The following is a 13,569-nucleotide window of genomic DNA, read 5'->3' as shown; positions in this document are numbered from 1 at the left end:
GAGACTGTCAGGGAAAGGAAGGGTGGCTTGATGGGCCATCATCTCCATCCTGTGGGATCCTTCTGTAGAGCGAGAGGCCCTCCCTTCTCACGCCTTCCAGCTCTAGTGAGCTCTGAGGACGCAGGGCCTACTTAGGAAGGAAGCCCAGGGAAAGGATTTCAAAGACACATGAAAAGTAACAAAGACCACCTTACCTACATTAGTCATCCAGACGACTAATCTCTCAGCTAGACTAGAAACTGATGTAGAATGCCTGAAACTAAACCTATAAGAGAACAAACATGAAGTTATTAAACACGAAGTTATCAAACAGACTCTGTAAAAGCACAATCTGAATAAAAGTCACCTGTTCTCCTCTTGCTCTGCTTGTGACTTCTGTGGGGCTAAAACAAAACGAAACTTTATTTTGATAGTTATCCTGGTAAAGAAAACACATAACATGTAGAAAACATTTGCAAATAAAAATTCATTAATAAACAAATGCTAAAAAATAATAAGCAGTACTCTGGCAGGCTGGAAAGTATAATCATTTCCCTGGGGCTAAAACAGTCCTTTTTAGGCACACTGAAAATGTAAAATTTGTTAGATTTTAAGCAAACTTGGTCTCTAAAAGTCAGATGTGGACTCCAGACTAAAACGGTGCAATTATGTCACCTCTAAAATGAAGCAAGACATGGCCTCTGAAGTACACCTGGAAAATTTTTAATTTTTTTAATTTCAACTCTGATATCAACATCTATAAAAATTTGTTTGGGGAAGCTTAACATTAGACTCACTTACCTATACTTATTCTGGATAAATACTGTGAGGATTCATCAGAAACAGAACTTTCATCACCAAGTATGTAGAGTGCAATACTCTGCATAAGGAGAAAGTTAACATTTTTTAAACTATTGGGGCATAATTACATATAGGAAAAGTCACCCACTTTAAATGTACAGCTCTGTGTTCTGACAAGTGTTATACAATCATATAACCACTACCACAGACACGATACAGAATGCCCGCATCACACCAAAAAGTTCCCTGGTGCCCCTTGGAGTCAATCCACTCCCTCCCCTACACCAGGCAGTGGAAACAATGCATCTTTTTTCTCTCCCTAAATTTTGCCTACTCTACAATATCATGCAAATGGAGTCACAGAACACGCAGTCTTCTGTGCCCTACTTCTTTAACTCAGCACTCCTTTGAGATTCATCCACGTTACTGCATGTATCAGTAGTTTGTTTCTTTTTACTGCTGACAAGTATTCCATTATACAGGTGTACCAACCTTTGTCTATCTACTTATAAACTGATTGACATTTGGGTCATTTTTGGTGAGGTACACCCTAACTCTCTACCCCTCTAGGCCTAACCCTTCTCTGCTTCGGCCTTCAAAGTTCTCGTTTGAATACTTGCTACTACCACTAAGATCTATGCCTGCAGCTTTTTTTTTTTTTTTCTGAAAGAAAGTAGCAGCATGATCTTATTAAAATTTCAGCACAATGCTGGAGGATCTTCAAGTCCTACATTCTAAACCAATACAAGCACTGCAAATGATATATTCCTAAAGCTAGCTGACACCATATCTAACAAAGATATAATATGAATATCTACAAACTGACTACTATTATTTAAGTTGGAGGCTGAACAACTCTGGCTTATTCATATTTCTCTAGCTCCCTTTTGGGTAGATATAACACTGAGTCTAACCCATTTCAGCAGAGTTGGACAGGACCAATATATCTGGTGATTTCACCTGAATGTTTCCACACAAGCAGCAAGGAATGAAAAAGTTCTGGGATTAAGCTGCTCTTAATACATTATGAATGTATTTAACATCACTGAATTGTACACTTAAAAATAGTTAAAATAATAAATATTATGTTATGTATATTTTATCAGCATTTTTTTTTTTAAAAAAGCAGATTACCATTCTGTGTGTCAATTTCAGAGCTACAGGGGGTTCTGAAGACTTTCTCAACATGAAGCAAAGCAGAATGCAGAGTAAAGGAAAAGATGGGTGGCGAGCAAGGACATTCATATACTCCATCTGGGAGAGGAGACAAAAGATCTGGTTCTCTTCTAAGTCTGGGAAGGCTCCATCTCCAGAAAGGTCCACAAAAGACCTGTAGGCAGGCTACTACAGTAGAGGGACCAAGAGAAAGGAGTGTGAAGGAACTCACCTTTGCCAACACCCTCTGGTTCTATTTGAGGGTCTGATCTTGGATTAACTATGTATTAACAAAATGAATTAATTTTTAAAAATAAAAATTGGGGCTTCCCTGGTGGCACGGTGGTTGAGAGTCCACCTGCCGATGCAGGGGACACTGGTTCGTGCCCCGGTCTGGGAAGATCCCACATGCCGCGGAGCACCTGGGCCCGTGAGCCATGGCCACTGAGCCTGCGCATCCGGAGCCTGTGCTCCGCAACGGGAGAGGCCACAACAGTGAGAGGCCCGCGTACTGCAAATAAATAAATAAAAATAAAAATTATTTTATTTTTAAAAATGCAAGTAGGATTTTTTGTAGCTATGGACAGGCTGATTATAAAGTTTAAATGAAAAGGCAAAGGAATTTAAATAGCTAAAACAATTTTGAAAAAGAAAAGTAATGGAAAGAAAAGTCATACTAACCAATTTTAAGACTTACTATAAAGCTACAGTAATCAAGAGTGTGTGGACCACAACACAGATCAATGGACCAGAATAAAAAGTCTAGAAACAGACCCACAAGAATGTGGTCAACTGATTTTTAATAAAAGTGCAAAAGAGAAAGAATAATGTTTTCAACAGATGCTGTTAAAAGAATTGACCATCCAAATGGAATAAAAATCTCAACATAATCCTCACATCTTATAAAAATTAACAAAATGGATCATAGATCTAAATGTAAAACATAAAACTGTAAAACATCTAGAAGAAAAGCGGAGAAAATCCTTGTGACCTAAAACAATGAATTTATAGACATGACACCAAAAGCACGATCCATAAAAGAAAAAAAACTGGATAAACTGGCTTCATCAAAATTGAGCATTTTTGCTTCACAAAGGAGACATTAAGAGAACAATGGAACATGACAAACTACAGGAAAGAATACTTGAAATCCATAGATCTGACAAAACCTCATATGTAGGAATACTCAAAATATCACTAGCCATTAAGAAAATGCAAATTAAAACCACAATGAGATATCACTACACATCTATCAGAATGACAAAAATTACAAATCATGACAATACCAAACACTGACCAGGATGCAGGGAAACTGGAACTCTCACACATTGATGGTGGAAATGTAAAATGGTACATATACTCTGAAAAACACTTGACAGTTTCTTAAATATACATATATTAATCTTAAATATATACTTACTATGTGGCCATCAATCACACCTCTGGGTATCTACCCTAGAGAAATGAAAACTTCTGTTCACACAAAAAACCTGGACATGAATGTTTACAGCAACTGTATTCATAATTGCTAACAACTGGAGTCAACCCAAATATCTTCAATGGATGAATGGATAAACCAATGTGATATATCCACACAATGTATAGCTGGCACTCAGCAATTAAGTGTAACGAACTGCTGATACAGCAACACTTGGATGAATCCCAAAAGCATGAGGGAATTTTCTGAGGCGGGTGATGGAACTGTTCTGAATCCTAATTATGGTGGTGATTACATGAACTCTACATTTGTTGAAATCCTCAGAGCTATACACAAAATGAAAAAAAAAGTTAACTGTGTGATAATTTTAAAAATTATACTGAAAGAGAAAAAGAAAAAAACAGGTTTGGCAACACTTTGAATACATACCAAGACTACAAGTCTGCTTCTTTCACAGATGACGGGGAGGTAAGGATAGGGTGGCATTCCTTCACCCTTCAGACAAGAACTCACCCACTGATAAATACTTGGTGGCTCAGAAGTAAAAAATGATGGATGATGCATAAATCCTGTTTGTCCTTTAAAATTAGATAAATGTTTATAAAGATACATTAATACAATACTGGTTTATTCTAAAGGAAAAATAATCAACAATACCTATCATTTGAAAACTATCAGAATAACATTTTTCCATAGTCTCCAAAATGCTTCATGTTTTCTGCCACAGTAAGTAACTGACCATATTATAGTATGTGGAATTTAATTGACTAATATTTTATCCAATCCTGGAAGGAAATTTAGAAAATTCCTGTGTTCAAGGCATATAAAGAATCTAACCAAAAATTTCTGCCCTAACCCTAAAGATGAGAAAACAGACAAGACACCCAGGATTGTGCTCTGTTTTAAGAACTGGGCCCCAATCCTGAGTCGCTTTAACTCGGGGTCTAAGACAGTACAGTGGTTATGGAAATGTTCTGTATCTGTACTGTCCAATATGGCAACCACTAGCCCCATGTGGCTACCGAGCACTTGAAACGTGGCCAGTGCAAATGAGGAACTGAATTTTTAATATAATTAACTTAGATAGCACATGGCAGGTGGCTGCTAACTGGGCAGCACAGGACAGCAAAGCATCCTTGGCACCGGAAGCTCTAAGCTTTTGCAGGGCAGAAACTTAGGGATGAGTAACATTTTCCCCCTACACTGAAGAGATTATGGCTTACTACAAGTCAGAGATCGAACATTACAAACTAAAATCTGCCTGGTGGAAAGACACTGCCCCTGATTTAGAGGCCAATGGTAAGAAATATATCCTCTGCTATTCACCAAGAAAAATACAAGCAAATGTCACTACATTGTTCAGAAAACCTTTAACAGCACACTTACCTTGATCAATTGTACACACTTGTCCAGTAGTTCTGACAAGTGCTGGGTAATCTCTATAGTAATGATCTACATAAGCCTCCAATTTTAAGTCCCTAAAACAATAAGAACACATAAAAAAGAAATAACAAGGAAGGTATTATAGCACTTTCCTCCCAAAGAGTTAGAAGGACTCATCAGTTGAACTTTTCAATTAAAAAAATTTACTTATGAGAAAGAAGACAACCAGATCTAGAGCCTCTGTATTCTATTTCTGGACTTTAAAGTGCCCAGTATGACAAATGGAACCCAAACTCCTTTTGCTAGATGAATTTTGTGGATAAAACTACTGTGAAAACACTGTGGTCCATTTTCTCCTCTTTTAATTTATTAGCTGTGTGACTGTCAGCAAGTCAACTCTATGAATCTCAGCAGTATTTTTTCTTCTAGAAAATGGAGAAACACCAGTTAACTCACTCTCAAGTTTGTAAGATTAAATAAGATAATATGTGTGAGAAATACTTTACAAAATGTAAAACATTTTACAAATGTTACCTGTTTCAGAGAGCCATGATTAGGGTTTGAAAATCATTTCATTACAAAAGTATTTTCATCATAGTAATGATTCGTCATTAAAAGAAACTGACCATCAATTACAACTGCCATGTCTCAGAAAAGAATTTCAGTATCTCAAGGAAGATAACAGAAATTAGAAAACATATTACAACCTTAACACAGAGGTTGGCATTTTAATTCAAAGTTAACTTTCTTTATCACCAAGGGTCACAAAGGCTCAAATAACACCTAAGTATGACCTTCCCAGTTCAGTGCCAAACACAAGGTGCTAGAAAGGCTTTTAAAAATATTATCAGAACAATCTTATTATGGATCCACTATGAGAGCCTGAAAGACGGGGAAGACCACAGACTGAGACAACAAAGGAACAGCAAAGACAGCCCACGACTAGCAAACGACACCTGTTCTTAGAAACAAACTTGAGCAAGTTTCCTCATCGCTGAAACAGGGATTGTAATACCTACTTTGACAATTCCTACATGTAAATTACGATTTTGTTCGCTGTAAAGACCATCTGAACATAGGCATTACTACGAAAACAGCAGGTGTCATTACAGACCTTTCACCACAGTCATCGTGTCAAAATGAAAGCTGAGCAGGTCATCCTCACCGTGTAACACACTCCAGTGTCTTCCCACTCATCTTAGGACAAAGACCAGCAACCCCAGCATGACCCACAGGTCCTTACATAGTGGATACCTTCAAACAATTCTGTGGTTTATAGAAAATGCTGTGGTTTGTTGAGACAGTAGATTTCAGAAATTTATTTACAAGCTTCCTATATGATATTCATGTCTAAGATCAAGTCAGCTAACGACCTCTTGAAGTTTCTAATCTACAAACAACATTTACCTTGCCAACTGAACGAGAAGTTCAACAAGTGAACGAATTCCTTCTCCCATTAGAGTGTTCAACTTAAGCTCCTCATAGATCAGGTGAAGAACAAAAAAAATTGCAGGTATGTGAGTGAAAAGAAGTGTAGAAGAGTCCAAACTGAGATTCTGTGACAAATCCTCATCCTTCATCTGTGAAACTTCCAAAGGACTCAAACATAAAGATCTATTCAAAAGATGAGACTCAACATTCTGGTGGTAGTCTGAATTTAGTAAATATTCCCAGTCCTGAGAAGAATAAAAAGGATATTAACTTTTTAAATAATCCCTCCTTGTAATGTCATCATTAAAAAAGAAAATCAAATTCACTTAAAACAATTCAAGTTCCATTTTCACATTAAGTTGTTAATAATATGAAAAATCACAATGCTAAAAAATCAGAACCAACACTTCAAATAGCTAATCAGTTTCCAGGTGCCAGCAATAAATATTAAGACAAGCCACCTTTAAAAACCACTTGAAAAAATGCAGTCACGCCCTTTTAGGGAAGAGACTTTGGAAGAAAAATCCTACTACCTAGGTAGAGATTGAGAGAGAAAACTTTAAGATTATCTTAGGCAATGTCTTATGAGCCAACAGTAAAGAAGGAAAGGTGGGAAGTGTAGACAGGCAGGTATAAGGACCACTACATTGATTTGGGTTTTAGTAAGAGGAGAGGTCTACTTGTATCCAGCTGGTATATGTATCTTTCAATGTTTATAAGATGATGACGCTAGTCATGTGCCTAATAGTCAACTGAATTTTATATTCAAACTGTGCTACACTTTACAAGTATTAAGTGTGTTTTAGTTTCTACTTGTGATTTATTGTATTGTGTTGAGAGAATGTGGTCTATGGTTTTGTCACAACTTGGAATTTATTGGTGCTTTTGTCAGGCTTAATACAGTGTGTTATTCTAACTTAAAAACTCTTGGAACAGATATAGAACCAACCATAAAAGTAAAAAATTTATAAGTTAGATAACCAAAATTAAAAATTCTGCTCACCAAAAGACACTGTTAAGCCACATACTGGGAGAAAATATTCCCAAAATACACATATGACAAAGAATGTCATATCTAAAATATATAAAGAACTTCTACAGCTTAATAAACATTTTTTTAAATCCAATTTAAAAATAGGTAAAACACCTGAACAGAAACGTCACACAAACATATGTAAGTAGCTAATAAGCACATGAAACAGTGCCTAACATCATTAGTCATTAGGGAAAGGCAAATTAAAACCTCTTAGAGAAACTGCTTTCCACATATCCAAATGGTTAAAAGGAAAAAGACTGACAGCAAATATTGGCCAACTCATATATTACTCATCAGTGTTAACATGGTATAACCAGTCTGAGAACCAGCAATGACCCAACAAGTTGCTAGGTATTTAGCCAAGAGAAATGAAAATATATGTCCACAAAGACTTATTACTGAATGTTGGCAGCAGCTTTACACATAACAAATAACGGAAATGGGCTAGATATCCATCAGCGGAAGAATGAATAAACAAACTATGGTATATTCATACTACTCACCAATAAAAAGGCACAAACTACTGATATCTGCAACAACATGGCTGAATCTCAAAAGCATTATGCTGAATGAAAGAAACCTTATGCCAAATGAAAGAAACCTTATGCCAAAGATTACACACTATATTCCTTCATTTATATCAAGTTCTAGAGCTGGCAACGCTAACATATGACAGAATTCAAATCAGTGGACGCTCTGAGAAGAAAAGAATGATTTAAAATGGCACGAGAGCTTTATGGAATGATGGAAATGTTTTGTTCTTGAGAGGAGTGTGGGTCACACGAGTGTGCATTTGTCAAAATTGATCACACTGCATACTTAAGATCTGAGCATTTCATTTATGTAAATTAAACCTCAATTTTAAAAGAATGTTTTCAAACAACAAGAATACACCCATGGAATCTGATACGTTTGAAAACCTAAATTAAAGAAACACTGATTAAAAAGGCAAATGCTGTCACTTTAGGTGATCAATTGGCAGTAAAACATCTATAAACCCAAATTTAAATCACACAGCATTATGTATGTTTAGTAATTTTTAGATGATCATTAAGACAAAAGTGAACAAATAGCCACAGAAAATGTAACAGGTCCTGTCCTTCAAAATAGCTGTCATTCAGTATTAAAATACGTAAAAGGTGTTAGAAATACATGCAAATCAACAGGAACACTACAAATGTGGGGGACCAATATAATACTCACAGATTAATTTTTATTAGCAAGAAAAAACAATGCTTACATCATCAGATCCTGTCTCAGAAGGTCTTGCTTTTTTGGGTGCAATGACTGGAGAAAGTGATCCTTCAAAGTCGAACTGGAAGATAACCCCAAAAGAGAAGACAAAATCATGTAAATTCATCACTGACAACTGATCAACTTAAATGATTCTGAAATCAGTTCTACCAATTATGGAAACTGAGGGATGTCACCAAAACTCATTTTCTCATCTGGAAAAACATGGTACGAAAACCTTTCTTCTAGGATCATTGTGAAGATTAAATGAAATCATCTATGTAAAGCACCTAGTCCAGTGCCGGGGCTCACAGGTACTGCAATGGTAGCTTCCTTTCCTCCCCTACTTCTCTGATGACACAGATCTTCACTCCACTGGTAGAAAGAACAGGACCATTAGCTATACCCAAAATACGCCAAGTCTCAAAGAATCAACCCAGTGTCAGCCAAATGTCAGAACTTAGCAGACATTTATTTAGAGTCTGTCTACAGTGACAGTCTAACAATTCTGTGGCAGAGACGGGTAGCTACTCTCCAAAATCTGTGTTCTCCTCTTTCTCCTGGACCCACAGCCAGGCTATGTATCCCTGCCCCCTCACAGTTAGCTGTGGCCCTCTGACAGTGTGATTATGAATGAAAGCAGATGTCACCACTGCCAGGCCCAGTTCATGAAAACCTCCCATTCATGCTCCCCTAGGCTCTTTCCCTTGCACCTAGCATCAACTCTAAGGCTATCTTTGAAGCCTCACGTTGAAGACAGATGCTCCATCAGCCTGGGTCCCTAATAACCATGAGGCCTGTTTACCTGCTAAATACTGTTATATGAACAAGATACACATTTGTATTGTGTGTGAGCCATTATATCTTTTGAGAGCTTTCTGTTATAATAGCCTATCCTAATGCAGTTACATAAAAGCAATTTTCTAAAAGTTCAGTCTTATTCAATTCCCTCTGGCATAACCTTTGCCACCTGCTACTTTACACAGGCACTGAACTACCAACTAATCAACCATAACCCTATAAATAGCAATAGCTATTTTCCGACGCCATAAAAACTTACATATTTATCAATTAATCTCATTCATCTGAAAGTTTATTTCTATATAAAAACTAAACATAGATAGCAATAATTTTTTAAACTGAATGTTTAAATATAAAATTGCATAAAGTACTTTTTTAAACTGAATAAAGTAATTTAAAAAACTGATCAAGAGAACAGGTTTTCTTGTGAAGCATTTAAACAAAACACAGCCCAACTTACATACAATATTATCAAAAAACAAAAATAACAAGAGCAAAATCAAAGCAACAGATGAAATGATAGCTATCTTACCTAAAACTTCAACCAAATATAGCATACATGTGTGCACGCGCGCACACATAGTCTTAAGTCCCACAGTCAGAAAGAATGTCCCAGCTATGGTCATCAGGTTCATTAAGACCTGGAGTTATGGGAAAGGACAGTGGAGATTGTCTGATACAGATACCTCTTTGTGACATATATGGATCTGTCTTATTTTCATTACTTTAATATGTCACAGGTTAGCCAATCCTGTTATATAATTCTGTGGATCCCTGACCTTGATCTACCACAACCTGGATATAAAATATTCATTTATCTGCCTTCCCCTAGGACAGTCAATTCCATGAGAGGAACTATCTGTCTTCCCTAATGCGTATCTGAAAAGCCTGGCTTCATGCCTGGCCCACATCAGGGACTCAATATCTATCTAATGAAAATATGAGCATGCCAAAGGACAGAACAGTTAACCCTAGATGCAACCACTCACAGAATGTAAGAACCAAAAAGAAATGTCTGGCCCAGTCATTTAACTAATTAGTGAATTAAGGAAGGCCCAAAGAAATGCCAAAATCACAGAGCTAGTCACTGGCAGAAATTCGGTACTCTACCCTCCACTCTATTACTTAAATGAAAACAAAAAAGAGATATATCCGGACAAAGCAAAATAAAAACCATTTGCCACTGAGGACCATTTCATCCTGAGCTTTGACGGCGAGGACAAAAGACAGCAGGGTTTAACTATGCAGTCCTACAAATAAAGGTCAGAGCTGATTTCCTCGTTCCTTCCTTTAGGGCTATCATGCAATAAGTAAATCAAAGAATCATGTTCTTCTTTACAAAAGAAAAAAACTGTGGGTGCTCAGTCCTAACCACAACATGGAAACACGAGGGGGCACTGGCTCTCTGCTAGAGAATGTGGCACAGTGATCTGTATTCCTCAACAAGTCCCACAGGACAGTAACATACAAGAAGCTGAAGTGGACTTATTCATATTGTACAAATCCTCGGTTTCTATAAGGCACAATTTTTCCATATTTAATAAAGAATGGAAAAATCTGGAATGAAGTAGCATTCATGCAATTGTTTGGAATAAGAAAATGGTCCCTATTTTCCCAGGAAAATTTTTCCCAAGGAAATTGCAGAGGGCGATTCTTTCATATGATGCAACAGACACAAAACGTTAAAATACTTCATTCAGGTGGAAAAGGGCATTCATTCAACACTAAACAGTCACCTATGCCAGGCACTACTGTAGGTCCTAGAGATAGAGTAGTGAACAAAACCAAACAAAAATCCCTGCCCACACAGAATTTTCCTGTGGGAGGAGAAGAGACACACAAACAAAATAAATAAAATATACAGCATATTATATATAATTAGTGCTAAGAGAAAGAAAGGTAAAGGGGATCATAAGGGGGGCATGGAGTGTAGGTACAATTCTACACAGAATGGACAGGGCAGGCTGCGCTGAGGTGACATCTGGAAAAGGCCTCAGCTTGTCTTGTCTGAGGGAAGTCATTTTCTCCAGGGGTAACAGCAAGTGCAAAGACCCTGAGGCAGGAACATGCTTGGTGTGTTCAGGGGAAACAATGGAAACCAGTGTGGTGGGGACAATGCAAGCAAGGAAGGGATGAGTAAGCAGTAAAACCAGACGTAAGAGAAGCTGGGTCACATGATGTCTTGCAGGTCTTTGGCTTTTACTGAGTAGGATGGGAAGGCACTGGAGGGTTCTGAGCAGAGGAGTGACTTGACCTGACTTTATTGGATAGGATTACTTTGGTTGCTAGGTGGAGAGGAGAATGAAACAGGTAAGCCATGAAATGCAAGTCAAAAAATAAAAACTATAGGGGGCTTCCCTGGTGGCACAGTGGTTGAGAGTCCACCTGCCGATGCAGGGGACACGGGTTCGTGCCCCGGTCCGGGAAGATCCCACGTGCCACGGAGCGGCTGGGCCCGTGAGCCATGGCCGCTGAGCCAGCGCGTCCGGAGCCTGTGCTCCGCAACGGGAGAGGCCATAACAGTGAGAGGCCTGCGTACCGCAAAAATAAATAAATAATAAAAACTATAAATGACCAATGAGAATTTTAAAAAGCCATTCCCATTTACTTATACAGAAATAACATAATAGTTCTGAGTTGGCAAAGGTTCACCCCACTCAAATAATCAATGTGGCGAAATGGGCATCTTTAAATGATGCTGGTGAAAATGTTGATTGCACAACCCTTTTTGAACATTACTTGACCTAGTAATCCCTCTTTTAGGGTTCAATTCTTGGGAAATGACTAGAGATGTACAGATTTACATATAAAAGAATGTTTGCAAATTACTCATAAGAAAAAAACTGGTTCAACAACATTCAGTTACTAGCCATTAATCATGATAAAACCACATGGTAGCCTATAAAATGAAGGGGGTTTTTTGAAGAATTTTTAATGATATAGGAAATTTTCATTGATATCATGTTTATCTATAAAGCAAAAGCAAAACGTTTAGAGTGGCTGTCTCTGAGTAGCAGTATTTTCCTCTTAGTTCCTCCATTTTCCAAATTCTCCTCAGTAAGCATGTATACTTCCATAATAAAAAAAAACCAAATGATTTTTTTAAATGGATTTGCTGGTACAAAACTAAAATGTATAGACAAGTACAGCTGAGTTACCTGGAGAAAGGTAAGTGTGTTCTACAGTGATTTCTTCAGAGTGACCCAGGCAAGGTTGTCCTGGGAGTGATCTCCAGAGGCAAAAGGAAATCACCAATACTGAAGATGCTACCCTGATTTTGTAAATAACCTATTAAGGGCCTGGAAGAAAGTTTCTAGGGAGGGAGATGAGGAATGCAGCTTTGTATCATTAGCAGACTAGATACTTAGGCTAAAGCACTTTAAATCTCCATCAAATCAAAGCTTCCTCCTCACAGACCAAGTAATTGTGTGTGAAAACACAGTCTGGGCTTCAGAAAAGAACATTAAGCCATGAGTCAGAAGATACAATGAAGGCCCAGTTTTGAGCAAATCTCTAGTCGGTGACTTCTTCGTGATTCAGTTTCTTCACCAATAAAATCAAGACTACTACTACTAATCCGAGCATAACTTATAGCCATTTTACAAAGATGAAATGAGAAATAGTAGCCAAAGTGCTGTACCATATTATGAAAATGCAATAATTCTAATTACTAGTAAAATGATATTAAATAGTAATGATATTTGACTTAAAATGTATAGACACAATAAGCCTTAACATATTCCATTTTGTTGAATGAGGTAGGCCCATTAGTAAACTGATATGTTATATACTCTGAATGCTGTACAACCAATTATGCAAACATCACTGGTGGATTTGTTTTTTGGTTTGCTTGCTCTCTTCTTTCTTTCTTTCTTTTTTATTACATTTTTTAATTTTTTTAATAATTATTTTTATTTTAATAACTTTATTTTATGTTCCTCTTTCTTTCTTTCTTTTTTTTCTCCCTTTTATTCTGAGCCATGTGGATGACAGGCTCTTGGTGATCCAGCCAGGCGTCAGGGTTGTGCCTCTGAGGTGGGAGAGCCAAGTTCAGGACATTGGTCCACAAGAGACCTCCCAGCTCCACGTAACATCAAACAGCAAAAATCTTCCAGACATCCCATCTCAACGCCAAGACCCAGCTCCACTCAACGACGAGCAAGTTACAGTGCTGGACACCCTATGCCAAACAACTAGCAAGACAAGAACACAACCCCACCCATTAGCAGAGAGGCTGCCTAAATCACAATAAGGTCACAGATACCCCTAAACACACCACCAGACATGGACCTGCCCACCAGAAAGACAAGAT

The 13,569-nt window shown here is 37.6% G+C and overlaps 1 protein-coding gene across 4 annotated transcripts in view; it reads right to left on the bottom strand.

The window, feature by feature from the left end:
* ANAPC1 (anaphase promoting complex subunit 1) overlaps positions 1-13,569 on the bottom strand; it is a 112,635-nt gene that overhangs the window by 71,662 nt on the left and 27,404 nt on the right. For all 4 annotated transcript variants that reach the window (XM_024743902.1, XM_024743901.1, XM_024743904.1 and 1 more), the window contains exons 18-24: positions 8,464-8,538; positions 6,164-6,432; positions 4,760-4,851; positions 3,803-3,951; positions 781-859; positions 347-383; positions 195-265 (exon numbers count right to left, since the gene is read on the bottom strand). In XM_024743902.1, the coding sequence (XP_024599670.1) occupies positions 195-265; positions 347-383; positions 781-859; positions 3,803-3,951; positions 4,760-4,851; positions 6,164-6,432; positions 8,464-8,538 (772 nt within the window). The remainder of the gene's footprint in view (positions 1-194; positions 266-346; positions 384-780; positions 860-3,802; positions 3,952-4,759; positions 4,852-6,163; positions 6,433-8,463; positions 8,539-13,569) is intronic.

This window comes from Neophocaena asiaeorientalis, unplaced genomic scaffold, assembly GCF_003031525.2.
Source record: "Neophocaena asiaeorientalis asiaeorientalis breed wild unplaced genomic scaffold, Neophocaena_asiaeorientalis_V1.1 scaffold114, whole genome shotgun sequence".
Taxonomy (NCBI): Eukaryota; Metazoa; Chordata; class Mammalia; order Artiodactyla; family Phocoenidae; genus Neophocaena; species Neophocaena asiaeorientalis.
This window is presented reverse-complemented; position numbering and strand designations above follow the sequence as displayed.